Genomic DNA, 27,779 nt, shown 5'->3' on the forward strand with positions numbered 1-27,779 from the left:
ACTCTCAAATCTGCCTCTTTCAGCAACGACCGCACCACCACCATCACTCCCAACAAATCTGTCCTGGCAGACCCCTATCGCGCCAGCGTCGTGCTGGTGCCAACGTACATTCGCAGACTTACGCCTCCAGCCTACTAGCACGCCGACCTTCGCAGACCTGCCCTCTTTCTGACGCGGTCAACCACAACCAGTCACGATGAAGTGCACGAATTGCGGTTCATCCGCCATTGACTTTGCCAACAACCAGGCGGTATGCTCGCAATGTGGTGTCGTTCTCGAAGAGTCGCAGATCGTCAGCGACATCACCTTCGGCGAGAACTCGGCAGGTGGTGCCGTCGTCCAAGGTAGCATGATCGCCGCCGATCAGGCTCGCGCACGCGTTTCTGGTCCTGGCGGCTTTCGTGGCGGCTACGTGAGCGAATCACGCGACATGACCATCTCGAACGCTCGAACTGGCATCAACAACATGGCCTCAGCGCTCCGCATCCCGTCGCACGTCGCAGATCGTGCGCTCCGCTTCTTCACGCTCGCGTTGGATGGCGGCGCGTCAGCTGCCACGGGCGACGAGCCCAAAAACTACGTGCTCGGTCGCAAATCCGAGTACACCGTCGCAAGCTGCCTCTACGTCGCCTGCCGTATGGAAAAGACGACACATATGCTCATTGACTTTGCCGATGCCATCCAGGTCAACGTCTTCATCCTCGGTCGCTCCTACCTTAAGCTCATCCGCATTCTCAATCTGCGTTTGCCGCTCATCGATCCTTCCATCTACATTGCTCGCTTCGCCGCTTTGCTCGACTTCGGCGAGGAGACGCAGAAGGTGGCATATGACGCATCCAGACTCGTCTCTCGATTCCAAAAGGACTGGATCACTGAAGGCCGCCGCCCCGCTGGTATCTGCGGTGCCTGCCTCATGCTCGCCGCTCGTATGAACCACTTCCGACGTTCGGTGAGCGAAGTCATCCAAGTTGTCAAGATCGCCGATGTGACGCTCAAGGCGCGTCTCGAGGAATTCAAGAAGACGCCAACGGGCCAGCTATCGGTCAAAGACTTTCGCAACGTGTGGCTCGAGGAAGAGCACGCGCCACCTGCCTATCTTCGTGCACAGGAGCCAGCAAGCACCAAGCGGAAACGCAAGTCTCACAAGCACGTCAAGCTCCAAGGCGTTGCGGACGCCGAAGCATCCGATGACGCCGACGCCGATGCAGATGCCGAAGGTGAAGTGGTCGCCAGCGGTGGTGCAAGAGCTGTCGGGACTGAGGATGCGGACGCCATCGATCCTGCTCTGGAGAAGGTGGTGGACGAAGCCACCGAGCAGGAAATTCAGCAGTACCTCCAGCAGGGTCTCGCGCAGGAGCTCGACAGAGCGCTCGAGACGCAAGAGCGCGAGCGAGAAGAGCGCGCCAGGTCAGGTCAAGTAGGCGCCTCGACAACACGGGCGCTCACGAGCACCAACACACTCACCAGCGTGGCGCGCGACATTCCGGATGACAACGGAGCCGGACCTTCTGGATCTCGCGACGCGACCCTCGATATCGGCAAGGCCGGCAAGCTGTTACCTCTGGGCGGACTCGGCATGGACGTTCAGAGCACCTTTGGAGACGATGCCGCATCAAACGACAATGCGGACGGCGCCACTGCTTCGGACAGGCGGCGCAGCGTAGCGGCAGTGGATGACGAGCTGGCCGATCTGGACGAAGAGGAGCTCGACCGCTTCATTCTCTCACCGGAGGAGGTGAGGATCAAAGAGCGAGTGTGGATGGAGTTCAACAAGGACTGGATGGAGCAGATGCTCAAGAAGCAGCTCAAGCTCGAGCACGATCAAAAGATGGGCGTACCTATCCGAGAGCCGTACAAACGCAAGAAGCCCAAGGCACCTCGAGATGCGTCCACTGCAATGCACAACACATCGGCAGCCGAGAGCGCAAAGATGATGTTGAAGCAGAAGCAGTTCAGTAAGAAGATCAACTACGACGCCTTGAACAACCTGTTCCCAGGCGCCAAGGTGGTGGGTGGAGGAAACGCGAAGCGTAGCGGACGCAAGGGAGCGAACGGTCAAAAGTCGCGCAAGCGAGGCAGGCAGCAGAGCAGTGACGAGTCGTCGTCTTCGTCGGAAGACGAGGAAGCGGCGGGCCAAGGTCGCAGGGGCAACGAGAAGGGCCGAAAGGGAGCTTCTGGCAGCAGAAAGTCGAAGCAGACTTCGCAGAGCACCGCACAAGGCTATTTCGAGTCGGATCAGAACGAGTCGCAAGCAGAGATCATCGAGGAGGATGGCGAGATGCTTCCGCCTTCGCATCCGCTGCGCCGAAGGGAGACGAGACTCAACAAGCGCGGACAGCTCTCATCGGCGGCGGAAGAGTCGGCGAACACGGACTTGGGCGAAGACATGGACGAGTACGGGCAGGGACCAGCGGTGAATCTGACGGAAGCGGCCATGCGCAGTCAGCTCGGCTACTTTGACGATGATACGATGGACGACGACTGAGCGGGTCCATGGAATGGGCGACAAGCGCATCGTGCCATACAGCACCAATCGCACACTTTGATTGTAGTCAGACAATCGACACTTTGTAAAGATACCCTTTGAGCGCGCTGACGTTTTCATATCACAGCAGTGACGGAAAGCAATGCACCGTACTTGCTCAACTCGAGGTGTTTCGCATGATTCAAGTTCAAGGGTGACGGCTCTGCCGATACCGATGCTGATCATGAAAAGGATGAGCGGAATCGGCACACCCGATCGATTTATCGTGGCGAGGTGAATCGCCGACCCGGCGGTCTCGGCAAAGCAAGACAACAAAAAACCTCAAGCCCATCACAGCATGCAGTCAGAGTGGATGCAATCCAACCTGACGTGATCCTGCGCTAGAATGTGGCTCGTTTCGACGGGAATCCAGTCCAACGTGAAGAATGCCCGATAAGGTAAAGTTGGGGAAGGAACGAGATGGCTGAAACCCACGGAGGGACATAGCGCGGTCGCTGTGATGGTGGGGTGTTTGAGCACGCAACCCACTCACCTTGACCGTTGTGAAGTGTAGTGAAAGTTTTCAGAGGCCTGACTGGCGGTCTGAGTCAAGTTTGCCAAGGTCCAGAATGCGCCAAGCCAAGCAGCAAATGGGCGTCGTCCGCCTAGCTGCGTTGGAACTCGTCGGAGCACGATTGGCGGGGCAATTAGGGCCTTCGAAGTGCAGCAGCTTACTTCTTTCCCTCATATCTCACGTAGAAGCAAGCTTGAGCTCCGCCGTGATGATGGATGCAGTGTCACGCCGGATTTTCGGCCAACGTCGGCGGAGCCCTTTGCGAACTTTCGCAGGTACAACGTGCCTTGCCGTGTCGTGTCGGCAAGTGTCCGTGTTCTGAGTCGCGACCCAACGAAAGCTGAGACACGGCAAGCTGCCCGAGAGACAGAAATTGGCAAATCGAAGCTGGAATCTGGGCTCTGCCGGCCAATATGTCGGAAACTTCCAGCCCTTGCCGAGAAACGCTCGCCACTTGCAGTTGTTCCATTCGGGTAAGATAGCGGAACGTGCTAGCGGACCGTGACGTTTGCGACAAGCCTCTGGTCGCTTGTTCCGCCTCCTTGGCATCTTGTGGCAATGGGGATACCCGGACCTTGGTGACGGGCGCAATACAGCGGTGGTTCCGTTCAACCCCTCCTGAAACTCATTTCACATCACCTCGTCACCCTTTCCTGTGTCCTTTCCAACCGAAAGCGAGCAACCTTTTCTCCCATCGCTTGAGCTCCCACTTCCGTTTGCTACACCGTCATCATCCCTCTCATCTCACACGATATCGCCCCGATATCGCCCTATCAACCGCGAGCGCTTTTCGCCTGAACGACATCATCATCCATCTTGAACTTTAGACGCCGATATCGACTAGTTGTTCGTCCTTAACGCACGCCACCCTCGGCCCAGTATGAGGATCTCGACCAGCACCATCGTCGCCACTCTGGCGATTCCAATCATCACAGCATCGTCAAAGTCGGTGCCATTCGCCCCCTCTTCTGACCCAGGCGTCTATCCCGGCGGTGATCAAAACCCACCAAGCGGCTGGAGCACCCTACCCGACATCGACGGCGCACGCATCGACAACTCGACGCTCCGTGTCGGTTCCGGCTCGGCCACGCTCTTGCACTACATCGATGCGAACTATAATGCAAGCAATATCAAGCGTGCCGTCATCCAGATCCACGGCGAGAACCGTGACGCCTGGAACCAGTGGATCTACTCTGATCTGGCGGCGAAGAGGGCAGCGACAGGCGGGAGTTTCGATCGCGACGAGGTGGTGGTGATGGCGCCTATGTTTCTCACGACCCTTGACGAGGGTGCGTACCCCTTCGATCCAAATCAGGATTCGGGCAACAAAGTCACTACAACGATCGATACCGGAGCGACATCTTCGGCAAGACAAGGTTACGTACAGCCAACCGGGTTCGCTGCTTCTCCATCACCAGCTCTCGAGGGGCGCTCGTTCAAACGTCGAGGGAAATACCCAGTTCCACTTCAGAAGGTCAGCACGACGCAAGTGATGATTTGGAAGGCGATCGCATGGGGTGAAGGCGCAGAAGCATACGAACCAGTTGACGCCGATGGAGCAGGAAGCTTCGACGCGCTCGATGCAGCTGTCGACTTCTTCCTCGACAAGACGCGCTTTCCTCAACTTCGAAATGTCGTCGTGGCAGGCTTTAGTCTAGGTGCGCAGCTTACCAACCGTTACGCCACCTTCCGAGAAGACACATCGGAGGACGACAGAATCATCTACTGGATTTCGTCGCCCAATTCTTTTGTCTACCTGCAAGCCAATCGACCACTCCCGATCGGTTCCTCGTGCAGGGACACGTACGGCGACTACAAGTACGGCTTGAACGGTACGCTCCCGCGCTACGTTACCAGGTCCGATAAGCAGCTCTCCACCTCCAATCTCATCTCTCGTTACCTCGGTCGAACCGTCTACTACCTAGTGGGGCTGCGCGACAAATCCGCTGGCCTGGACAGCTGTGCACCCAACTCGCAAGGTCTCGGCCATCTCGACAAGATGTACTACTGGACAGAGCAGATCGTCCCCAACCTTCCGGGCAGCACCGGTGTGGATGGCCAGTTGCCGGACAATAACCTGATGCGCTATGTAGAGGATACGGGGCATCAGGATTGGAAGATCATCACCTCGGATCCTGGTGTAGAGACTTTGTGGTTGAAGCAGTGGAACGCGGATGGTACGGATGCCAATGCTCCGCAGAGCGGAGGTACGGTGGCGGGGCAGACGCCGAGTAGCAAGACAATCGCAGGGATCAGCAACGGCGCAAGGGCCGTTGGAGGGAAGGGCACGGCAATGATTTCGGCGGCGCTGGTCGCTCTGCTGGTCGGATTGGTGCTGTGAGCTCTGTCCAAATGGGCGTCCCGCTGTTCTTCGTTGCATATTTATAGCATAGCAAAGCATTCTAGAGATTCGTACATACACTCAATTGTTCTTTTTCCCATCCAGTCACCCCTGACAGCACCTACAACTTCAGGTTTGTGCCGGGCTGTTTGGAGGTCTCATGACCTGGACTCATGTATTCTAACCTTGTTTCTCATCCTTGCAAAATTTAGATTCGCCCTTTGTTGCTCACACTTTGATGTTGGCGTCGGCACGGAATCGGTGGCCTCTTGCTATGCTCATGCGAACTGTTCAAGGCATGCGCAGGCGTTTTGTGATGGAAAAGCTTGATTTTGGCGCTGAATCCTGTCAAGTCAAGTCTCTTCCGTCTGTGCACCAGTCACAATTTCCGTCGAAACGCTTTTCCCATCCTTCTTCTCGGTCTCGGAATCATCCTGCATCGACAAGCCGCGCAATGAAATGGTGGCGTCTTCATCAACCTTTTCGATCTTCTGCGTGCGGTCCTCCGGATCGCCTTCTTCCTCTTCGTCTTCTTCTTCCTCCTCGTCCTCATCCTCATCATCCTGTTCCTCCTGACCGGAGCCTTCCTTGACCCGTTGCGCAAGCGTAGTCCAAGCAGGAGCATCGGCATCGCCTTCCTCGTGATCAGGTCTGCTCAAGGTCGCCGTAGCCCTCGGACTAGGTGCCGGTGGTGGAACCAAGCCTACCGCATCCACCTGTTTCGCTGTCGACGACGACGGCGTCACCTCCGGTTGCAGTTGCAGCTGCGGTCCCTGTTGCAAGCTCTGGGCGAGCGAGGACCGCATCGCTGCCGTCCCGCTCCTCTCCCTCTTCGCTGTGGTGCCGTTTAACGTGAACAAGGGTGCTGACGAAGTGCCACGCGAGAACTCGGCTGCGTCACCGACCTCGTAGGCATCTGCATGTTCTTGCGCATCGCTGGCGTCCGACCCTTGTCCGGGTCGTGGAGGCAAGTTGTCTGTCGCTGTGAGATCGTATGTCTCGACGAGGACCAGGAAGCGTGAGTAGAGCGAGGTTTCTGCCTCGCACGCAAGGAATGTGTCTTTGTGGTAGCACCACGCATGAACAAAGATGCGGCTGAGACGTCGTGCGATGCTGCCGAAGTGACGAAGGCTGGTGTTCGGAACGTAGGTTCGACTTGGGAAGTGGCGTGCCGAGTTGAGGAGCGAAGTGGCGCCGTCGAGAGTGTGAACCATGTAGTCGATGGCACAGCACTGCTTCTCCTCGCCGTGAGAGGCGCAAAGGTACATCCAATCGCCCGCATTCATGGCGGCGCAGGTCTGAGGTCGAGCATGTTTGTCGCACTCCTGTTGGAGAGAGGTGAGCCAAGGAGTGGTGAGGTCGAGCACGAGGCGACGGAGCTGCTCGTAGACCCACACGTCGGTGTCTACGTTTTGGAGCATGCCGTCGTCTTCGGGCTCGTCCTTGGCTTTGCCCTTGTCTGCATTGAGGGACTCGATGTCGGCTTCGGTTGGCAGTGAGGTGATGAGTTCAACGTTGTGTGGATCGCGACGCACCAGCATGGCGAGGTACTCTTGCAGCTGAAATGCACTGTCACCGCCAGAATTGCTGGAAGAGGCCTCAGACTCGGACGCGTTCACGGATGATGGAGAGGACGATGATGCTGGCGAGAAGGTAGACTGCGATGTGCTGCCTTTTGATTCTGACGATCCGGACGCAAACCGGCTGAGCCTCTGCTCGGACAATGAGACGATCTCGTCCAGCTTTTGACCTCGGCGTACGCGGTGATGACTTGGTCGTGGCAGTTGCTTGGTCGGCATCTTGTTCGGTGCTGCAGTCGACTGCATGCTTTCTGTGATGCTCATGATGATGTTTCGAACGTCACCGTGAACGGAGGCAGGTTTGCGATAGTGATGATGGTGATGGTGAAGAGCAACGTGGAAGTTGATCAAGATTGACGCCCCCACTTTTTTCGGCGCTTGCAGATCGCTTTGTGTCTCTTTGGAAGGCCGTGATGCGCACCCACTTTCCACGCGCGTCTCGGCCTCTCCCGTTCTGCCTCGCTGCGTGTCGTCTGAGCCGGAACCAACACAGGGGTCAAATGTTTCGTCGATGCGCGGGGTGGCTTTGCCGTTCTAACATCGTCATCGCGAGAATTCAATCGGGTCAGATGAGGGAGGCAATCTCGTTTTCTCACTATGTCGCAATGCATTCCAATCTCCGGACAAGCTTAACGCCGGCTCCACGGGAAATTTTGAGTTTTGGCCTTGCAGCAGATCCGTTCACTGTTCTCGGCTGCCGAGGCTTCACGTGTTCCCGTCCATGCTCTGCACACTCAGCCAGCCACAAAGAAACTGCTATCGTCCTCAGAGAATTCAGAGAGAGACATTTATGCATGACTAGAGATCAGCCAACGTTCAGATTGTGACACAGCAAGATTTGACGAAGACCAGTTCAAGTAGCAAAAGCACAGATCCAAGTGCATGCGGCGGCAATGCCGATGTGTGCCAAACCGAAAAAGCGATGTCTTGTGATTTCCACGGGCGATCCAGGGTCTCGTTCCGACGCTGCAGCACCGCAGCGAAGCCGCGCTTGACGGCTGTAGCAATCTCACGACAGCAAGCCACTTTCAATGTAGAGAGTCCTAGTCACCCGCTCGGGACACTTCCGAGAGGGGAGAGTCGACCTACGGCTCTGCTAGGACGCCCTGACGGACAAGTCAGGCACGAATGCTGTCTTCGCTTACCGCGCCGCTTTTGCTCGCGCAGCTCGCCCATTCTCGCTTGCCTTCTGTTGCTTCGTTTGGCTTCGCTCTGGTTCTGACTGCCCTTTTGCGATTGTCCACGTCGACACTCCACCCAGGAGACTTTCGACGTCCGCTGTCGCACAGGTTGGAACAACGCAGATCATGCAGCCCAGGCTTTCGCTGTCGCAAGGCATTCCGGCGCTCGAGTCGAATCTGCTTGACAGCTCGATGTGGCTTGTCTGCCTCCGTGGAAAAAAACGAGTGTGGAAGGAATGTGCGCTCTGTGCGTTCGGCTGAAAGCGTCCAAAATTGTGGCTCAGTCACTAAATTGAAGGCTCTCGTTCGCTATCTTTGACTTGCCCCTCCTTCCTGTTCCACCATCTGTCCATCTTTGATCATCCCCGCCTACCGTCTTGGCAGCGCCATAGTCCATTCTGCTGCAGAGCCTTCCATGGCTTCTCGGTGAGAGTCGTTGCTGCATATACAGCGCTCTGCATCGCACACCTCTTACTACGTAAAGCACTCGTCTGCGACAATCAATCCGGATCACACCGACTTTCTGTCATTCTCTCCTGCACCGTCCGGCTGCTTGTTCTCATCGACTTCGTTCAAATCAGCTTCGTTCCAGACCGCTCTGCATAGCAGACCTTATTCTTCTTCACTTCCGTTCCGCGTCCCACGTCTCACCAACATGAGTGCCTACGACTTCAACCTGGCCAGCAATGGCGCCATGCTGCCGACACCGCACCAACAGCAGCAGCAACAATCACAGCAACAGCCTGAAGGTGTTCGACCACCGCCCAAGCGTCGCAACCGTAAGGCCGTCTCGTGTGTCTCTTGTCGAGAGAAGAAGATCAAGTGCGATCGTGTCGTCCCCTGCAACCAGTGCATCAAACGTGGCGAACAAGACCAATGTCGTATTGAGCAAAAGCCCAAAATTGTTCACGATCACGCCCACTCGCACAACGCATCCTCGCTTCAGCCTCAGTCCAACTATGTCGACCCTCTGTCGCCCGGATCTGCCGCATATACCCAATTTAGCGCCGCCATCTCTACTGCGAAAGATCAGGTCAATGCCGCCCAGTCGAGCGGCAGCCCACCGCCCGCAGAGGTCGAGGCCATAAAAGCACGCCTCGCGCAGGTTGAAGCTTTGCTCGCGGGTCAGATGCCTCTGTCCAGTGCCAATGCCCTAGCGCCCTCCTCGCCGGCCGGTTCCTCCAACTGGAATGCGTACAGGTCCTCCGGCAGCTCCGCCCCAGCCGAGCTCGATCTCTCGCGCATCAACTCTCACAGTCCCTCAAGCTCTTTCCCTGGCTCGCATCACCACTCGTCCACATCGCCGCATGACCCATCAGAGGAAACAGATGACAGCGACCAAGACGATGACACCGCTCCGTCCAGCCCTCGTGCCGACAGCCGCAGGGTCTCGCCTTCCAACCGGCTCAGGACAGATCAGATGCCCATCTCGAGAAGGGAGATGGATAGCGACACGGAAGATGCAGCCACCGTCCTCGAACGCCTCGCTATGGACGGTTCTTCCGAGAGGTGGAATTCCGCCACCAGCGGTTGTCCAAGTCAGAATGCTGGCTCTGAGACCGCCACCGGTCAGAAGTTTGAGCGATGCAAGGAGGTAGAGATGCAAGGCCTTGCAACTGGAGACAAGTTCGAGAGATGTCTGCAGAAGGACAAGGAGGTCGGTATCATGTCTTTGCAGGACCATGCACCGATCAACGCCACGTCGTGCCCGTCTCAGACCCAATCCCCAGACAGTGTCGTCTCGCTTCCAGCTCCAGGTGGGCATGGTGCTGCCGGCATGCTACTTCCGCCGCTCTCGAGAGCTCAAGACCTCGACGCAAACGGTGACGGTCATCCCTCTTGCGCTTGCCGCGAACCCAACGTTGAGGACGACCCATCAACACACAAGCACGACCACACGCAAGCCTACGAATGCCTCAAGAAGAACGAACCCTTATCTAAGGAACCATCTCCGATCACAGTCCCGTGTAAGCTTGCGTGCGAGAACAAGGGTCTCTTTCGTCTCAAGAGTGGTCCCGAGACGCTCTTTGGTTGGGGCATGGGTTGGGCCTGGTCTGCCGGCGAGATTCTCGTTCAGCAAGATCAGCAGAAAGCCAAACAGGAGGGCAAGACCTTTGTCTCCGGTCCTCGCACCGAACGCGAGGCTGTGCTGCGTGCAATCTGCGAAAGTCTCCCTTCCAAGCAGATGGCGTATCAGCTCATCGAAGTCTACGAGTCGCGCGTCCGCTACCTCTGCGGTCACGTCGTTCACGTGCCGTGCCTCAAGCGAGAGATGGAAGCTTTCTACGCCCTCGACTCGACCGAAAAGCGCGCTCGGGTCGTCAACCACGTCGATCCCGGCTGGCTCGGCATGTTCCTCATGGTTCTCGCTCTGGGTGTCCGTTTCTATCCCTGCACTCCCAAAGCCGGGTGGCAACCGGCCAGCCACCTCTTCGATGGCAAGACCATCCACGCATGGCACTCGGCGGCCAAGTCCTGCCTCGTCCTCGCAAATTACCTCAACTCGACCAGCATGAGCGTCATTCAGGCCATCTTGCTCCTCTGCCTCTTCAGTTCTGTCTCTGCGTCCAACTGTGGCGGTGAAGCCGACTCCGGCTCCACCAACATCGCTCTTCTTCGTGTCGCTATCACCAACGCTCAGGAGATGGGTTTGCACCGTCTCGGTGACCTTGACAAGCAGCCTCAGCCGAATGAAGCTTCCTCCAAGATCATTCGTAGAGAGATCGCCAAGCGAATTTGGTGGGCGCTCGTCTTCCGCGATTGGAGCGGCGCCGGTACCGGCTGCTCGAAGGATTACGTTGTCCGGGCTGAGCACTTCAACACGCCACTTCCAGGCAACTACAACGACGACGATCTCATGTCTACGCCGCTGCCTCCGCCTCGACCCCGCGAAGAGTTCACCGAGATGTCGTACGTTCTGTCCAACCTCGAGTTTGGCATGGTGGTCAGGGAGGACGTCGATGTTCGATTCCGTCGCGAACTGCTGACAGCTACCAACGGTGGCGACCGTCGCTTGACCTGCGTCGAGGCGCAAAAGCTCGACGTAATGTACCGCAGCGTTCTCGAGCATGCTCCTAGCTTCTTCAGGGTCGGATCCGAGATTGGTCGAGTCACATGTATCGAAGTGCAGCGCTGGTTGCTGCAGCAGGCCGTTTTCAGCAAGCTGCTCCGCATCCATCGACCCAACCTGTCGAGCCGAAAGGAGTCGCGCACCAATTGTGTGCTTCTGGCCCGCTCCATTCTCGACATGCAAAAGAAGATTCGATCGACGTGCACGGTCATCGACCGTCTTTGGGTCAACCTCATGCAGAGCTTCTCGGCAGCCATTGTTCTCGCGCTCCACTTGCTTCACACGCGACCCACCTCAGAGCACCGTGTTTCGGTGCGATCCGAGATCTTGGAAGCCATCCGCGCTCTCAAGCAGGTCGACGGCAGCGATTGCGCTGCAAAGAAATGCATCCGTGTCATCGAGGCGCTACTCGAGGAAGAAGAAGAACGATGGCAGGCTGGCAACGCAGCACTCGCACGCAAGGACGGCAGTGCGCCACAAGAGGCAGTCAAGCCCAAGCGCAAGCGTCAGATGGACGTCGACGGTGGCGATGACGAGGCGATGGCTGTCAATGGCGGTGGTCGCAGAAAGAACCTGCTAAGCCTCGCTCAGAGGGTTGCGCAGGCCACCCGCGAGGACAGCTCTTCTCAGCAGCGCCAGAGTCGTGCTGCCGCTGTCCCCACGGACGACCCTTCCAAACGTCAAGCCACCTTGGCCGCGGTCCGATCCGCATCAGGCTCTCAGAACAACGCTGCGCTCGAGGTGAACGGCGTTACAGCGCTCAAGGACGATGCTTCCCTGTTCCTCATGAACAACACCACGCTGCCGACTTCCGGACCTAGCCCGCTTCCGAGCTCCGGCGGAAATGCGAACGAGGTATCGTTCCCTCAAATGCTGCACACGATGCCGTTCCCGAGCAACCTGTTCAACTTAGACAGCGCAGATGCTTCGCAGCGCATTGTGCCGCCCAACGGTGCGGATCTGATGCTCAACAATCCCATCACGCCGCCCGGTCAGACGTTCGATCTGGCTGCTTTCCTGGAGCAGGTCACCAACTCGCCCGGCAGCTCCACCGACTTCAGCATGTCTTCCGGCAATGAGGAGCGCTCCGGTTCGACTTCATCGGATGTCTCTGGCTCGGCATTCGGCGGCAGCACCGTCAGCATCGGCGATGCTACCGACAACACGAGCGTTTCCAGCTTCGGCGAGCCGCTCCTAACTAAGGAAGCCATCCGTCGACAGCAACAGCATCTGCAAGCCAATACGACGGGCACTGTCCTTGGCAGCAACGCGCCCGCCCGTCAGGCTGATAACGCGGCTGCGTGGACTACGCAAGCTAGCTCGCCCGCTAGCGCTCGTCCCGACCCGACCACCGACATGGACTCGTTCTGGAACTGGATCATCACGCAAGGTGCCAACGGCATCACTGCCCCTACGACGGCACCGGCCAATCCGACGCAAGCTGCGCCTGTGCTGGTGCAGCCTCCGTCCTCTTCTGCCTACAGTAGTAGTGGTCTGCCCGTATCGAGCGAGACCACCTCGGAAGCATCCCACAGGCAGGCACCTCAGACTAGGCAGTACGCAGCAGCTCCGTCCACCTTCCCACCCACGCCTCAGTCTGTCCACAGCGGCCTCACACCATTCCTCGGTCCCAACGGCTTCTTCAACGGCACCAATGCCGAACCGAGAGGTACGAACGGCTATCCTACTCCAAGCTCGCTCGCGTCCACCTCGACGCCCCCCTCCAAGTTCGGCGCAAGCGGCAACTTCGATGCAGCACCCATCCTCGCCGCAACACCGGAAGCGCAGAAGGGTGCGGGCGCTGCAACCGGTGCCATGTCTGTAGGAACGCCCAGCGCAGGATTCGGACTGGAAGCATTCCTAGGCGCCCCGCTGTACGATTTCACCGACTTTGCCAACGCCTGGACTGCCTCGAACCCGGGCAGTGGTGCGCCGGTGGGCTCGAGCATGGGTCCGATCTCTGATCCGTAATCTCTTTCTTGTACACCAGTTTCCTGTTCTTTGTACTTTTATTGCTGTGTTTCTCAATGTTGCAGCTCGAAAACGGCTATGTGTGTTGTTCCAGATGAGATGTTCACGGAGTCGTTTGCGATGTGGCACACGCACAGACATTCGACGCTCGAAGACACACGAGATATTATGAGAGAGAAGCATTCCACAAAGCTTTTGACGGGTCTACCAATTCTGAACCCAACCTTGTCTGGGTGGCACCCTGAACACCTTGACGATGCCACTCTTCAAATCGTCCAGCCTCAAACTGACCTCTTCCGGGAGACCCTTCCTAGAGCTGGGGCTCTGCAGCACGCACCTGAGCTTGTTCTTCTTGCTCTCCACCTCTACCACGATGGCAGGAGTGGGTTCTGTCGCGCCCAAGGTGGTGTGGTACGGAGCGAGACCTTTCTTGCCTCGGAAGTCGGCCTGCGAGCAGAGGACGATGTCGCCGGGTCGAACTTCGTCGGCTCCCGTGTCCATGACGGTGGGTCCGACTTGGGTGAGGATCAGCGCACCGAGTGATGACCCGACTGGAGGTAGCGAGGGGGTGGCCGAGATGATCTGTTGGACAAGCGCGCGCGGGGAGCCGTCGCCGATCGGAGCGTTCGACTGCTTGGCGGAGTCCAAAGCGAGTTTGGCAATGTGGGCACCAATCGAGGAGGACCACTGTTTCAGCTCTGCACTTGACGGCTTGGACGGTGCAAAGTTGTGTCGTTGCGAGAGCGAGGTGTGCGTCTCTTCGTGATCATCGTCTTGGAAGCTCAACGAGATGACCGTGGTGGAATAGTCCTCGAACAGCATGTACACGTCAGCTCGATGCACAGTTACGCCGGTGTCGGTGCTCGAGGACGTGTCGGCGTACAAAATCGCATCGGGCCGACCAGCCACCGTCGGCGGCAGACGCAAAGGGTTGACGCCGTGCCTCCACCATCGGCTGCTTGGCATCAAATCAAGGTCACGAGACGACTGTCGCGCGCCGACATTGACGCTCATGGGCGCGTTTGAAGCAGCAGGCGTCGGAGGCAGGCTAGCTTCCGTCCTTGCGGGCACAGATGCGCCCGGCAACTCGGTCGCGGGCGTCGTGTTCGCCGACGGCACACCAGGCACGTCTGAATGGCCAACTGCTCCCATCGATGTGTACGAGGCGGAAGAGCCTTGACGACGGGGTGGCACACCAGCAGCACCGGGGAGTGGTGGTGCCCTCGACGAAGGCCGAGGGGGTGGGCTCACAGGAAGGGGAGGTGGACTGACGGGCAGAGGCGGAGGGCTCGTCGCTAGCTCTCGATCTTGAGCCAACTCCTGCTCTTCAACGGCCGAGGACTCTCGAGAGTGCGCGCTGATACCTTGCGGAACGGGTGGCTTCATCGAGGTGCGCCTTCCCAAAGCACTGTTGGCCGGGCTCGCAGAGCGTACTGCTTCATCCAGACTTGGCATAGGCACCGTGCTAGACGGTCGACCAGGCGGAAGCGTTGGCGGCGCACTCACATTTTCGCCTGCTGTCGGAGGCAAACGAGCGGGAGGTGGCGGCGACATCGGCTTGGGTGGCGGGCTCGTGGGAACAGGCGGTGGGCTTGCAAGTCGTGCCGGGGCTTCGGCGCCAGCAGCATCCGGCGACTTTGCTCTCTCCAAGGCGTCATCCTCGGCCTGTTGAGCATTCATGCCAGGAACGGCAGTGAGTCCAGGAATGGCCATCCCGCCTCGCGGTGGACCTCGAGGGGACAGTTGCCCGTCAAGTTCGCTCGGCTCCTCGGCACCATCCGCCTGATTGCTGTGCTCTTCCGTCTCTCCCGCATCCTGCGCAGGCGCTTTCCTAGCAGGCATGGGTGCACCCATGATCGGAGGAGGAGCCATTCCGGGGAAAGCGCCGATCCTTTGACCGCCCAGGGCTGCCATTCGGCGAGCAAGGTTGGCTCTTCGTTGCGCTTCTTGCTCCTCCTCTGTCAGCTCTTGTTCCTCCGGTTGATCGGAAACTGTCGCTTCTGATGCATCCACGCCATCGCCCGCTGTAGCAGGAGCATCAGCAGCGGCCAACAACTGCTCGTCTTCCGGATCCTCCGTAGGTACAGCCATGCGCGGCCTGGGAGCTGCGAGGACAGGACCTGCTTCGTCTTGCTCGACTGAGCGAGCTTGTGCTTCGGGCTCATCGACCTCATCGGCAGCAGCTTCAATTGGCGTTGGCAGAACAGATGTCGGAATGGGCGGAATCGCACTTCCGCGTCTGGACGTGGAGGCGGGAATGCCAGACATCGACGGGCTCTGTGCACGAGCAGCAATAGCATCTTCGTGATCGGCGGAAACAGGAGGTGGTGGCAGAGTAGTTTTGGGTACGGGTGGACGAGTGCTCGGTGGACGGCTAGGTGGCTTGGGAGAAGTCAAGTCCTCTCGAGGCACGTTCGGAACGGCACGAGGCTGACCGACTTCTGCTTCTGTTCCAGGAGACTCGTCTTCGATGCCACGCGCGGCTGCCGAAAATTCGGGTTGAGGAGCAGCAGCAGGCTCGACCTGATCCTCGTAGAAGCCCTCACCTCGCAGGTATTCTTCCAGCTGTCTCTGGTTCTCTGCAATCTCCGGGTCGCTTTCTTCGAGCTGCTGTTCAGCATCGTCGTCCCGATGCGTAGCAGTGCTTTCCGCCTCAATAGGCTCGTCGGCACTGGCAGCCTGAACGGTCGTCTCATCAGCCTCCTGGTCAACGCGTTCAGCTTCCTCTTCTGGTGTAGCAAGAACGGCAACCGGATCGGCGTGATCCACAGCAGCCTCTGCAACGTCTTCCTTCTGATCAATCTCGGCAGCAGGATCGGCGGGCTCGCTCGCGTCGGCAAGAGCCGCGCCTCCCGCAACACCGGCAGCAGCAACACCTGCAGCGAAGGCGGCGGCTTGAGGCGCCGGCTTCCTCTTGCGCGGGGCAGCCGTTCTTCTGGGCACTGCAAGCACCTTTGGCTCCTCGTCGGCTTCTTGACTCGTCGGCGAGCGAACGTCGCTATCAGAGCTTTCGGTAGTGGCGGCAGCAGGGGCGGACGCATCCTTGACCTCATCGTTGCTTGTAGGGGCTGCAGTCTCAGCAGGGACGCTGATGCCGGGCTCAGAGGTAGTGCCTTCGACAGATCCGACGCTGGAATTCGTCTTCGTGCGGGCAGGAGGAGCGGGGGCCCCAAACGGTGAAGGACCCCCACCCATGCGACGAGCGCCGAGGGCTGCCATACGTTTCGCAATGGCGGCACGTCGCTCCGCTTCCTGCTCTTCCTCAGTCAAAGCCTCCTTCGGCTCAGCCGACTCTTCAAGCTCTTCAGTCTCTTTGACTGAGCCCGCTTCTGCGCTGGCGCCTTGTGCATCATTTGCATCGTGGTCATTCTCCTCGCTTGCGACGGGTTGCGCGTCTGACTGGGAACTTTCTTGTGCCGCGCTGGGCTCAGCCGTAGGCTCGTCGACACTCCTGCCGGACTCGACGCTCGACTTTCTCGCGGGAACCGGTGCTCCTGGAGCGAGTCCCATGCCCTGCATAGCAACGTTGCGACGATCGGCTCCGATCTTGCCTGGGGCCGCCGGCTTAGGCTTGGTCTGCGGAGCAGACTCATCCGCGGCTGCCTCGTTGCGTTGGAGGGCCGCCATTCTTTCCTTGAGACTCATCTTGATAGAGGTTTGCGCGTCGGCAGCACTGAATGCGCCGCCTGCGGCCGATGGTTCGCTCGAGGGTGTTGCCTCGTTCGTCTGCGCTGCAGTTGCAGAAGCAGCCGTCTTCACAGCGGCTGTTGTCGAGGCGGACGCTGAGGCGCCTGGAACGAGAGGCTTGGCCTCGTTTGAGGCAGCTGCAGGTCTCTTCCAGCCACCAGGCTTACCCTTGGGGACCGGAGGAGGCGCCGACTCCGCCGGCTTGTTGAACGCAGCGAGTCGATCACGGAAGGAGCTCGACATCCCTACTGGCTTCGATGCGACGGCAGGTGGAGACTTTGTCGGTGACGAGGCAGTGGCTTTCGAGTCCGGAGTCACTTCGGCCTTGGAAGCGTCGGCAATGCTACTGGCGGCAGCGCCACCTGCAGCGCCTAGGACAGCTGCTCCGGCTGCCCCCTTGGAAGCACCATCAGTAGCTTTGAGTGCGTCAGGCGCAGCCTCGGCTGCAGCGACAGCAGGTTCGGCAGCGTCAACTTGCGTTGCACTTGCGGCTGCGGCTTGGTCATGATCTTCATCGGGAGAGGGCGGTCTAGGCGGCAATGGCGCGCCGAAGCCGGTTTCTTCGGTCTCGCTCTTCCGTGCTGCTTCTCGTGCCGCTTCTGGGATCGGCTCAGCTTGATGCGATGGCGGTTCCTCTTCGACAACAGAGCCTTGAAGGCCGGCAGGAACTTCACTTGAGATTGCGCCGGGAGCAGAGGTCGGTGCTATGGCAGATGCAATCTTGGCTTCAGCTTCGTGCGATGGCGCCTCTTCGAGCTCGTCTGAAGGCTCGACAAAGCTGCCGGGAAAGGTGCCGTTCTTTGAGCCGTCGAGCGTCTCCCCTACCAGCCAGTCGTCGTCATCGTCGTCATCGTCGTCTGAAGGGTCGGTCTTTGGAGCCACGCCTGTGACACGGATAATTTCTCCTTTGGCAAAGGTGAGGTCCTGTTTGTGCGGACTCTTGTACTTGATTGTCGCTTTGGCGAGGTATGGAAACGACGGCATGACTGCACGTATGCTGAATGCGTTTCTCACTTCTCACTTCCTCTTTGAGATGGAGCAGAGGCAGCGCGAAGATCCACGATGGTGACAGAGTTAGTTGGACAAAGGGTACGGCACCAAGCTATAGAACGCATAGGAACCGCAGCTCGCAGCGGGCTGTGCTCGACCCCTGAAGCTGGAGGCTCAATACTCACTCCAACACACGCCTACGCACGGATCATTTGGTGGAGGCTGGACGTTAAAATGAATTGACCGCCTACCAAGTCAGTATCGGTCTAACACATTCGACCAATTTGTGCGTTGCAAAGGGTCTGGACCGACGCCCTCTTTTGAAATTGAACGACGTTCTGACGTGCTAGGATGCTGGCTCGATGCACGGCGTGCATCCGTAAGACAAATAGAGCTTGGCACTACGAAACGGCTTCTCCGAGCCCTTTCTTGATCAGCGCTCCTCTGCAATGCTGCTTCCGGACCTCTTCCATCATCATACCGAGAGCGACTGTCGACTTGGTTTGTGATGGATGCTGGGACTTAGCAAGCCGCGAACGATTCGATAGCAACAACCTAGAGGCGAGTAGAAGGAACGAGCGGCGCCAATATGTCGGCGGTACTACGACCCGTTAGAGCAGCGTTGAACCGAGCGCATAGAGCATTCAGCCTCGAGCTACAAAACGAAGGCAGCGTTGCTCGAGACCACCTCGCGTCGGAAAGGACGTTCCTGGCATGGCTTCGCACCAGCCTTAGCCTGGTCAGCATCGGCATGTGAGTTCCGCAATCATACAATTCAGGCTTTCGGCCGGGCCATCCGGAGCGTGTGACCGAGCGACAGGGCTGGATTCTGACCAGGTTTGCTTCTTCTTTCTCACATCAACAGCGCCGTGACACAGCTCTTCCAGCTACCGTCTCTCGTCGGCTCACCCGATGCAAAGCGACCTGGCGGTGCGAGCTACCTCGATTTCCAAAAAGATCCGGTGGTAGACTGGTCCGAAGCTGCACCTCACATCCTTCTCTCGCAGAGACTGGAGAGCATAGCCAAGCTTGGAAAGCCATTAGGCGGCTCCTTCATCCTGCTTGGTGTGATTGCGCTGGCGCTCGGTTGCTATAGATACTTTGCAGTCCAGTCGACTCTGGTTCGCGGCAAGTTTATACCCTCTAGGATCGGAAGTGAGTATGCTCCAATCCACCACACCTCTGTGATACCCACCAAGATGACTCTCTGACCGACTGTTCTGTCTCATCCTCGCTCTCGCTGATATCAGTCTCTGTCATAGCACTCCTGGTCGGTGCGCTGGTGGTGGCCGCGACCGCTGTGATACTCGCCGGACGCCATACATACTGATGCTTTGTGGAAGCAGTCGTCCCGCTTATCCAGCGTGTATACACACATAGAGCTTGACAACAATACAAGCCTTCCGCTTTTCACTGACGACGACAGACAATGACACAAGCAAGGAGAATGATGTTGGGATGGGTTAGATTGGTATATTGTATTGCTGTGGCTGCATCATATGGTCAAAACGTAAAGAATGAAACCGAGAAGCGTCCAGTTGGGTTGGGAGGGGATCCGTTTAGGAGTTGAGTTCCTTCTGGGCCTTGCCAGACTCCTGCTGGGCCTTGCCGGACATCTCCTTGGACTTGTCACCGGTGACGGCGCCAACGACGTTGTCGATCTTGCCCGAAACCTGGTCCTTGGTGCCCTCGGCGTAGCCCTTGGCCTCGGCCGCCTTGATCTCGCTCTCGCCCTTAGCGTGCTGCTCCTTGCCGGTGGTCTGCCAGTCGGTGGAGCCGGTCAGGTTGCCGATGGTCTCCTTGACGGTGCCAGCAACGCTGTTGTAGTTTCTGTGTTGTATGAAATGCGTAGTTGGAGAAGAGCGACGTGGTCAGATTGCCGAACGGAGTGGCATGATGAGGAAAGAGCCGTGTTGGCCGGCAGAGAGCACTTACCCGTTGGCTTTGGAGGGCTCAGACATTGTGAAAGTTTGTAAGAGTGTTGAATGTGGGTGTGAAGAGAGTTGGTTTGTGTGGATGGAGGAAGAATGTAGATACGAGTAAATGTCGAGCCTTATATGCTTTTTGGACGAGCGCACGTTCAGAGTACGCTCAGTTTACGGACAGGTCCTATGACCCTTATGTGGAGGAAAAGCCGAGGAACGGAGACCAGGGTTCACGGACGGGTTGTCGGATCTGACCCCTGAACCGGCCACGTCGATGGGTCGGGTAACGTATGACCTCAGAATGCCTCGAACCAGACAGCGCCGTACCCTTTGGCTTCAACAACGTCCAACCAGCATCGCCGCTCCGCAAAACTCCGCCCTTCCTTCGCACACCGGTCGCCTAGGCCATGCATCAAAATCGGCAGACGCTCGGCTTGCGTTCCGTATCCAACACCGTCACTCTGCAGCCGTCTGAGTCGTATTGTAGATCAAGACGGCCAACATGCATGCGCAACAACGCTGCAAAGTGAATACAGCAGTCCTTGCTGCCAAATCTGAATGGAACACAGCCCAGGCTTGACTGCGTCATTGCCACACCGGGAGTGTGCATTGCGCGTAGCTCGACTCTCCTCCCGGGTCAAGGACGTGATTCTGGCGGTTACTGAACATCCGGGCCGAATGTCAACCTCGCGGATGCGTACCTGCACAGCCAAGCTCGCTCTACGTCATTTCCGAGACCTCCCACAAACGTCGACATGAGCTACAGTGGAGAACGAGCCATGCGGCTGAGTCTAGACCGCGTCATCACACTTTTTTTGGAACCAGAGGCACGGTCTCATCCCACAAGAATTACCTCTGCCACACCTTTCCCGCTCGAGCCATGCACTGAATCGAACGAGCTGCAAGCCACCGGATCAATCGTTCGCTTCCGCTTGTGAGTCCGACACGAGGTACAGTAGAGTCTTGCATTCGATGACACGAACGGATCGCTCGTTCATTTTCACACTCCGAAGCCTTGCTCGTGTTGCTTTTCCCCACGTTTTTATTTTTGGCTCCCCCCCATTTGCTCGGGATGACGTCATCAACCAACGTGACGTGCGATGCGCTTTGGTATAGGCTTACCTGCGACTTCCAAATTTCGAAATCACCCAAGGCTGCTCAAGACCGCAACGTTGGCCCTCGGCGACGACGCATCATGATGGAATCGGGCGTGATGCACGCCACGGTGGGCCGTTGCATTCTCTGCGGCGATCGAAAGACGTATCCCGATGCATAGCAAGTTGTCACCCCACAGCATTTGCCGGTCATGCCTGCAGAAAGTGTTCGCTTGCGGTGTGTCTTTCAACAGATTGATCGACTGCGGGCGTTGTCATCCCGGTGCAGGACGCACCTCTCCGAGAAGCCAGCGCACTGCCATTGACCGAGGCTTTGGGGCGAGCTTAAGACGCACCTATGAGTCAGATAGAGCGCATGATCGACAACAATGTGGTCGGAGACAACGCATCCCGTCATAGAACAGCTCTCTGTCCGGCAAAGCATTCACAAGGTAAGGCGGAGAGAATCGGACGGTGAACTATGTTGCATTGAAAGGAGCCGTGATAAGCCGGCTCTCTGCATGCTTTTGGTTGGTGATGCTATGATGCCAAGGCACAGAGCGATACTCTAGTGATTGTGACCTTCATGAGCCTCTGGATCTTCGTGATCGGGCCAGTCCTCAAACCCATCCTCAAAGATCTCTTGCAGTCTGTGCTGCTTGTCCTGGACGTCCTGGAGGCTCGGATCGTTCATGATATCCTCCCACTGCTTCATCTCCTCGTCTGTGAGGAGACACTTGTCGAGCGCAGCGCGCAGCCTCTCCTCGCCGCCGTCGCGCATGCTCTTGCCGATCAACACGACCTCTTGCCTCCTGTCACCCCACGGTGCCTGGAAGTCCTTCTTGATTGCCTCTACAATCTCCTTATCTTGAGGCCACATATCAGCGTCCAGCTCGCATCGCCATCGTGCACCGCCTTGAAGAGTGAGCATGATTCCTGCTTGTGACCACTCGCCGAACATCAAAGGTCGTGTAGCTAGCCAGACGAATCCTTTGGATCGAAGCAGAGGCGCGAACGTCTCGCTGGCGTTCTTGGCTTCTAGACGGGCTTGAGGGTTGAGCTGAGGTTGAGCTTCGACGTCGTTGTCGGTTTCCGCTTCGTCCTCCATTTCTTCGTCCCCGCTATCGTCTTCGGCAGCTTCGTCGTTTTCCATGTCTTCATCCTCGTCCTCGCCGTCGTCGATGTACTCGCTCTGAATAACTACAAATACCTCGCGGATCGTCTCCCACAACCTAGCGGTGTGGAACGGTCTTCGTGCTTTGTATACAAAGCTGCCGATTCCATATTCTTCCGTTTCGGGTTTGATCTCTTCGTTGAGACTCTTGAGCCAGCCAGCTCCCAAGGCAGCTTTCTCGTAGCTGAACAGGTTGGTGTTGAGGATCTCTTTCAGGTCGATACGGCTGCGCGTGGTTGGAATGATCTTTGCGTCCGGATTGAGGAGCCGGATGAAAGCTCGCACCTTGTCCACCTCTTCCTTGCTCACCAGATCGCACTTGTTAATTAGGATCACATTGGCGAATTCCAGCTGGTCGGTCTGAAGGTCGGAGATGTTGCGATCGTCTTCTTCGGGTACGTCGTGGTCATCCTTGTGACGGTCGACGAGGAAATCGACGGTGTTGTAGTCGTTGAACAGGTTGACTGCGTCGACGACCGTGACGCAGGTGTCGAGGCGTGCGACAGCGGGAAGGCCACCTTGCTTGAGGATCTTGGCCACCTTCTCGTGCTCCGCCTTCTTCTGCGGGTCGGCGCGGATCTCGTCTTCGAGATCGTCGGCCATCTGCGTGTACATGTCGGCAAACTCTTCTGAGAACGTTTCGGCCACTTGCATCGGCTCAGAGATACCTGTGCTCTCGATGAGAAGGTAGTCGATCTCTCGGTTTTCGGCTAGAGCCGCGACCTCTTCGAGCAGATCACCACGGAGGGTGCAGCAGATGCAGCCGTTCTGCATCTGCACCACCTTTTCTTCTGCTTGAGTTACGCGGTGATTGGACAGAAGGGATGCGTCGATGTTGAGCGCGCCCATGTCGTTGACGACGACAGCAACGCGGAGACCATGGTCTCTTGAGGTAAGGATGTGTTCAAGAAGCGTTGTTTTGCCCGCCCCCAAAAATCCACTGAGCAGCGTCACCGGGAGACGATCGACCCTGGATCGCTTCTGCTTAGCCGGAGCGATAGCGTCTGAAACCCGCTTGCTTGTTTTCGATTGTGATGTCTCGAGCTTTGCGGCATCGAACTTGCCATCGGCGGTAAAGAAGGAGCTCAAGAAAGTAGCTTCCTTGCGCATCTCTTCCTTCGATCTTGGCTTCCTGTCCTCGTCAGCATCGACCTTCAGCGGTTCGTCCTTGTTGAGCAGCTTCTTGGTATCGAAGCCCCACTGTTCAAGGTGCGCATACACGAGATCGTTTGGCTCGATATCTCCTGCTTTGCGTGGCAAGATGTGGACATGCAGATGAGGAACCGTTTGACCAGCCGCTTCGCCATCTTGGATACTGACCGTCAGGGCATCGGCCTCAAACACCCTTTCCAGCCCCTTGGAGATCTCCTGGACGCTCTGAAACAGAGCAGCGACGATGTCTGCGGGAACTTCGGCTAGTCTGTGGTATGGCGTGGTGGGGATAACCAGAACGTGTCCCGGAACAATGGGTTTGAGGTTGACGATGGCAGAGCAAGAGGCGTCTGCTGAGCGGTAGAAGGCCTGATCGGTCACATCGAACGATGCAAACTTGACCTGTGCATCATTGCTCTGCTTGTCGCTGATCTTTTTGTCGTTTCGCTTGCCGGAAGGTACAGCTGGCGCCGCTTTTGGCGAGACTGCGATGGGTGCCATCTTGTCTCGGATCGTACTTCTTGGTCTTGGTGGAGAGATAGAAAGGTAGAGCCGTTGAAGTTGTGAAGCATGATCAGATGGTGCAGAAAAACCTTTTGAAGGATCCCTTGTGGTCCATCGAGCGGCAACGTCCTTCCTGCCTGCGTGAACTGCCTTGCTTGGCTGGAAGTCGTGGAAGCCAGCGGCAAAGGAACCTGTTCTTGCCCGAGAAGCAGGCCTTGGTCTGACCAAGAAGGTCGACCACGACGACCTTGTCGGTCGAGCAGCCTTGACGGTCATGCCATAGTCTTGTGCGACGATGCTTGGGAGGCTGCGAAGCTTGGTTGAAGCCGGATCCTGTGCGTCGACGGTGGGATGAGTGCGGAGTGAAAGCGTTTCGGAATGGCTGTCAAACAGAGCCAAATTCCGAATCGCAAGGGTCTGACCAGACTGTAGCTGCACAGAGGCTCGGCCAAATCAGAGACGCGAGATTGCAAAGGAGCGAGGACCCTCGCGGTGATCCGTAACCTTGATAGTCGCACCTGCCTCGTCGTCGGTGCTATCTCAAAGCCTCGATCAGAGCCGCCGACAGTCTCAGAGCAGAATGCATGCAAGTACTTCAGTTGAAACTCGGCTGTCAATCGTTCTCAGTGGCAACCCTATCAGTGACGGGTTGCACGAGCCGAAAATGAGCAGGGGCTTCCTGTGCTTGCCCAATCAGAGAAGACACTTTGATCATCGGCGCTACACTGGAGGTGGCAATGTCGGCACGAAGAACGTTTCGAGCAAAACAGAGGTATCATTATTGGTCGACAAGACAAAGAGCGAGATAGCGAGCTGATTACAAACGAGCTTTACAACTAAGTTACGGATCCGGACTCTGGGAAGTGTTCTCGTACCGTTCAAGCCTTGCCCATGACTGACTTGAGCTTGGCCATCCCCGACTGCTTGATCGATTTGACCTTCTTCAGGCTGGCACCATCCGAATCATCTTTGCTGTAGTCGGTGGGGCCAGACTTCTGCGATGCTTTGCCGTTAGGCGAGCCACCGTTGGCGGCGCCGTTTGCGTGACCGTTGCCGTTGGCAGCAGCGTCCGCCGTTTTAGCAGCCTCCTCGTCGTGAGAGATGACTTTCTCGGTGTCAGCGTCCAACGCTTTTGTCGTGTCTGCCTTTGAAGCAACGGGTGCCTCGTGGAATGCATCATCGCCATCATCCGCAGCACCGGCGGCAGCAGCACCACCGGCGGCGGCACCAGCAGCTGCACCAGCCGCAGCTTCACCGCCACCACTGCTTGCTTGCTCGTCGGCCTTTTTGCCGACATGCTCCTCAACCTCCTTAGGATCAGCGCCGCCTTCGATCTCCTCGATCTCCTTCTTCAGCGTTGCCACGCAAGCCTTGCGACCGACAACGTGTCGGATCGTCTCGCCGTCCTTCTGCTTGTAGTTCCATGTGACGACACCTTGTCCGTCGATAGTGCCATCGCGGTGGTACACGGTCTTGCCACGGAAGTAGGGTTCGTGCTCAAACTGAGCAACGCGAAGTTTCTTGACGAGCAGCTCCCGCTTCTTGTTCACCTCCTCATCCTTGCCCTTGGTCTCGCACCACTTCCGCGTCACTTGCTCGTACTCCTTGGCGATCTTCATATAGTTGTTCCACGTTCTCTTCTTGCCCTCCTCGTCTTTGGTCTGGTCGTTTTCACCCTCTTCGGGCTCGACGAACTCGAACTCGCTCGTGTTGTTGCCTCCCATGTTGGACAAGAGACGCTCCTTGGGCACAAGATCCAGGTCCTCTGGCTTCTTGGTAAATTTGACCTTGCTTCGAACGACAGGATCAAGCATGGGTCCCAGAAGCTTCCAGATGCCCGAAAAGATCCAAGGTGCGTTGTGGATGTAGAGCGTGCCGAGCGATTCGGGGTAGTAGGCCTCAAGACACTTGACGATGAAGAGAATACAGTTCCAGTCCATGTTCCTGAGACCAAACCCAGTCAAGTCGAACAAGAGCACCACCTTGTCGTTGGGAGGCTGCATGAGCAGACGGAACGACTCCATGGCGTAGATGACGTACTTGGACATTGAGGCTCCTGGCTGTCCCCAAGTCAAATGCTTCTTGACGTGGATATAGCAGATGGGCTGCTCGTTGTCCGTGGTACCCATAGCGTAGGTCTTGCCACTTCGCTGCTGGTCGAGGAATTTTTCGATCTTTGCGTTGCCCAAGTCGCCATTCTCGGCAAGCTCCTCGACGTTGTTGTCGAGACGCCACTTCATGCAACCGGCCATCATGGCAAAGGCACGCGAGACGTCCCACTTTCGAGCTCGCAGGAATCGCAGCACGTCCGTGTCGGGATTGTCCATCTTGACAAACTTCCAAAAGGTGTTTCGAAGCGCCGAAGCTCCGTAGGTATTGAGAAGCTCGTCGAGGGCGGCTTGCTCTTCACGAGCCTTGAGTTCGTCTTTGGCCTTGTCGTCCTTAGGGATGCCGGCGCCTTCTGGGCCGGACTTGTTCTCGTCCCAGCCACCCAGGTCTCCGCCGCTCTTTCCTTTAGCTTCTGCATCGGTATCATCGTCGGAAGCATTCTCACAGACTTCCAAGAACTTCATCCAAAGCTCTTGAAGCTTGCCTTCCTGCTCCTGCGTCAGATTGCCTGCAACCAGGATCGAGAAGAAAGGGCTATGTGTATAAGCGAGCAGGTTCTGTGAGATACTGGGCCTGTGCCATAACGTTGACAGTCTGAGCTAGCAAGCTATGCATCTTGTCCCCCCAGCAGCATCAATCATGACGATCGAGGGTCACTGTATTCGTGCAAATACTCACCGACATATCCTTCCTGGATTTCGATCTCTTTCTGACCGATTTCAACAACCATGGTGGGCCTGTCTGAAGCACGATTGTCGCTGAATGGTGAACACGCAATAAAAGGTGAGAGGAATGGATAGGCGCTGGGATGTGCTTGTTACACAATGTGTGAAAAGTTCGGTAGAGGGGTTGATTTCGAGACGTTGAAGGGGGAAGCGATTGTGCAATGTAGAAGGCAGAGAGAGTCCTCCGGCATATATACCTCCTGGACGATAAAGACACGATCAACGTTGCAGCCGGTTTCGGGCCAATACATGAAAGCCAAAGGGGGGTCCGAGCCCCATCTTCTGGTTCGTGCCACGCTCACGGCTAGGGAGCGGAGAGGCACGATTAGGCTGCAAGTGGCAGGTCTCGCGTAAAGGCTCGCTTGGCGTGCACACAAAAAGGCGGAGAGCGGATCCCGCGTATGAAGCTTGCACGCCGCTTCATTGGCAAGAACAGCGAAATCGCACTTGCTGGTGCAGCGGCTCCGATCAATTGGCATTGACGGCAGCCGCTGCTGCAGCACCTCACACCCCACTGTAACTGAAAGAGCGCAGCTGCGAAATGAGGCCCTGTAAAGTCTTTTCCTCCGCTCTGAGCGAGGGGACGTGCCCCATTTTGGCCTTGTGATTGCGTTCGCAGGAATTCGTTTCGATAGCATCATCGTGGCATGCGAGAGCTCATTAGTCGGCCAGTGCACAATTGATCAAAAAAAGCTAGAGGCCTATGCGAAGTGCGGGGCGGAGCTGTGACATCAGAAGTCACGGTCGAGCGGTGTTCAAAGTATGCTCCGCTGATGAGCCCAGGTTGAGGGAACTCGTTCGTTGGAGAAGATGTCAGGAGGAACAAGGCAAATCTTGGGCGAAGCGATAACCGAGCTGAGAATGCGTAGCCGAAGCCAATTCCAAGAGAGATGTGAAAGTTACGGCTTTGAAGCCAAGCACAAAAGTCATTCGATGGTCTGCACGCTGCCGCCCTTTCATTGCTTGAGGCTAACGACACAAGAGCCGGAGCGGGAAGGCTTTGATGAAGAAGCAATCGGCGAAGTGAAGACGCCTTTCTTGTACTCCACCTTGCAACCGCGGCTTGGGGCAGCGAGGATAGACACAACAGAATTCTTTTTTTCCCCGCATTCCTGGAGTGTAGTGCAGCCAGGAGACGAGTTGGTACCCCGCACCTCTGCTCGTCTAGCAGTGTTCAATGCCTTGAGCTGTCGCTCATACTCAGCGAGCCAAGCTTGCCGTCCTTTTCGAGCCTCCTC

General features: G+C 57.3%; 10 protein-coding genes across 10 annotated transcripts; 6 read left to right on the forward strand and 4 right to left on the reverse strand.

Moving 5' to 3' along the window:
• Positions 1-196: 196 nt before the first annotated feature.
• On the forward strand, positions 197-2,485 carry PHSY_000887 (transcription factor; the record flags this gene model as incomplete). Its single annotated transcript, XM_012331519.1, has 1 exon — positions 197-2,485. The coding sequence occupies one exon, from the start codon at positions 197-199 to the stop codon at positions 2,483-2,485; it is 2,289 nt and encodes a 762-aa protein (XP_012186909.1).
• A 214-nt stretch (positions 2,486-2,699) lies between these two features.
• Positions 2,700-3,515, forward strand: PHSY_000888 (fumarate hydratase; the record flags this gene model as incomplete). Its single annotated transcript, XM_012331520.1, has 2 exons — positions 2,700-2,758; positions 3,224-3,515. 2 exons carry the CDS (start codon positions 2,700-2,702, stop codon positions 3,513-3,515), a joined length of 351 nt encoding a protein of 116 aa, XP_012186910.1.
• Positions 3,516-3,918: 403 nt separating this feature from the next.
• Positions 3,919-5,379, forward strand: PHSY_000889 (hypothetical protein; the record flags this gene model as incomplete). The annotated part of the gene is made up of 1 exon (XM_012331521.1): positions 3,919-5,379. The coding sequence occupies one exon, from the start codon at positions 3,919-3,921 to the stop codon at positions 5,377-5,379; it is 1,461 nt and encodes a 486-aa protein (XP_012186911.1).
• A 353-nt stretch (positions 5,380-5,732) lies between these two features.
• PHSY_000890 (mps one binder kinase activator) lies at positions 5,733-8,601 on the reverse strand (the record flags this gene model as incomplete). Its single annotated transcript, XM_012331522.1, has 3 exons — positions 5,733-7,493; positions 8,105-8,397; positions 8,514-8,601. 3 exons carry the CDS (start codon positions 8,599-8,601, stop codon positions 5,733-5,735), a joined length of 2,142 nt encoding a protein of 713 aa, XP_012186912.1.
• A 194-nt stretch (positions 8,602-8,795) lies between these two features.
• PHSY_000891 (hypothetical protein) lies at positions 8,796-13,181 on the forward strand (the record flags this gene model as incomplete). Its single annotated transcript, XM_012331523.1, has 1 exon — positions 8,796-13,181. One exon carries the CDS (start codon positions 8,796-8,798, stop codon positions 13,179-13,181), a length of 4,386 nt encoding a protein of 1,461 aa, XP_012186913.1.
• Positions 13,182-13,385: 204 nt separating this feature from the next.
• PHSY_000892 (hypothetical protein) lies at positions 13,386-17,852 on the reverse strand (the record flags this gene model as incomplete). The annotated part of the gene is made up of 1 exon (XM_012331524.1): positions 13,386-17,852. One exon carries the CDS (start codon positions 17,850-17,852, stop codon positions 13,386-13,388), a length of 4,467 nt encoding a protein of 1,488 aa, XP_012186914.1.
• A 595-nt stretch (positions 17,853-18,447) lies between these two features.
• On the forward strand, positions 18,448-19,069 carry PHSY_000893 (hypothetical protein; the record flags this gene model as incomplete). Its single annotated transcript, XM_012331525.1, has 2 exons — positions 18,448-18,611; positions 18,724-19,069. 2 exons carry the CDS (start codon positions 18,448-18,450, stop codon positions 19,067-19,069), a joined length of 510 nt encoding a protein of 169 aa, XP_012186915.1.
• Positions 19,070-19,417: 348 nt separating this feature from the next.
• On the reverse strand, positions 19,418-20,196 carry PHSY_000894 (hypothetical protein; the record flags this gene model as incomplete). The annotated part of the gene is made up of 2 exons (XM_012331526.1): positions 19,418-19,688; positions 20,111-20,196. The coding sequence occupies 2 exons, from the start codon at positions 20,194-20,196 to the stop codon at positions 19,418-19,420; spliced, it is 357 nt and encodes a 118-aa protein (XP_012186916.1).
• Positions 20,197-20,538: 342 nt separating this feature from the next.
• On the forward strand, positions 20,539-21,059 carry PHSY_000895 (NAD-dependent epimerase/dehydratase; the record flags this gene model as incomplete). Its single annotated transcript, XM_012331527.1, has 2 exons — positions 20,539-20,717; positions 20,900-21,059. 2 exons carry the CDS (start codon positions 20,539-20,541, stop codon positions 21,057-21,059), a joined length of 339 nt encoding a protein of 112 aa, XP_012186917.1.
• Positions 21,060-21,445: 386 nt separating this feature from the next.
• PHSY_000896 (hypothetical protein) lies at positions 21,446-27,020 on the reverse strand (the record flags this gene model as incomplete). Its single annotated transcript, XM_012331528.1, has 4 exons — positions 21,446-24,089; positions 24,608-26,324; positions 26,495-26,574; positions 26,989-27,020. The coding sequence occupies 4 exons, from the start codon at positions 27,018-27,020 to the stop codon at positions 21,446-21,448; spliced, it is 4,473 nt and encodes a 1,490-aa protein (XP_012186918.1).
• Between the last annotated feature and the right edge of the window lie 759 nt (positions 27,021-27,779).

The sequence above is a fragment of the Pseudozyma hubeiensis genome, assembly GCF_000403515.1.
Source record: "Pseudozyma hubeiensis SY62 DNA, scaffold: PHS12, whole genome shotgun sequence".
Taxonomy (NCBI): Eukaryota; Fungi; Basidiomycota; class Ustilaginomycetes; order Ustilaginales; family Ustilaginaceae; genus Pseudozyma; species Pseudozyma hubeiensis.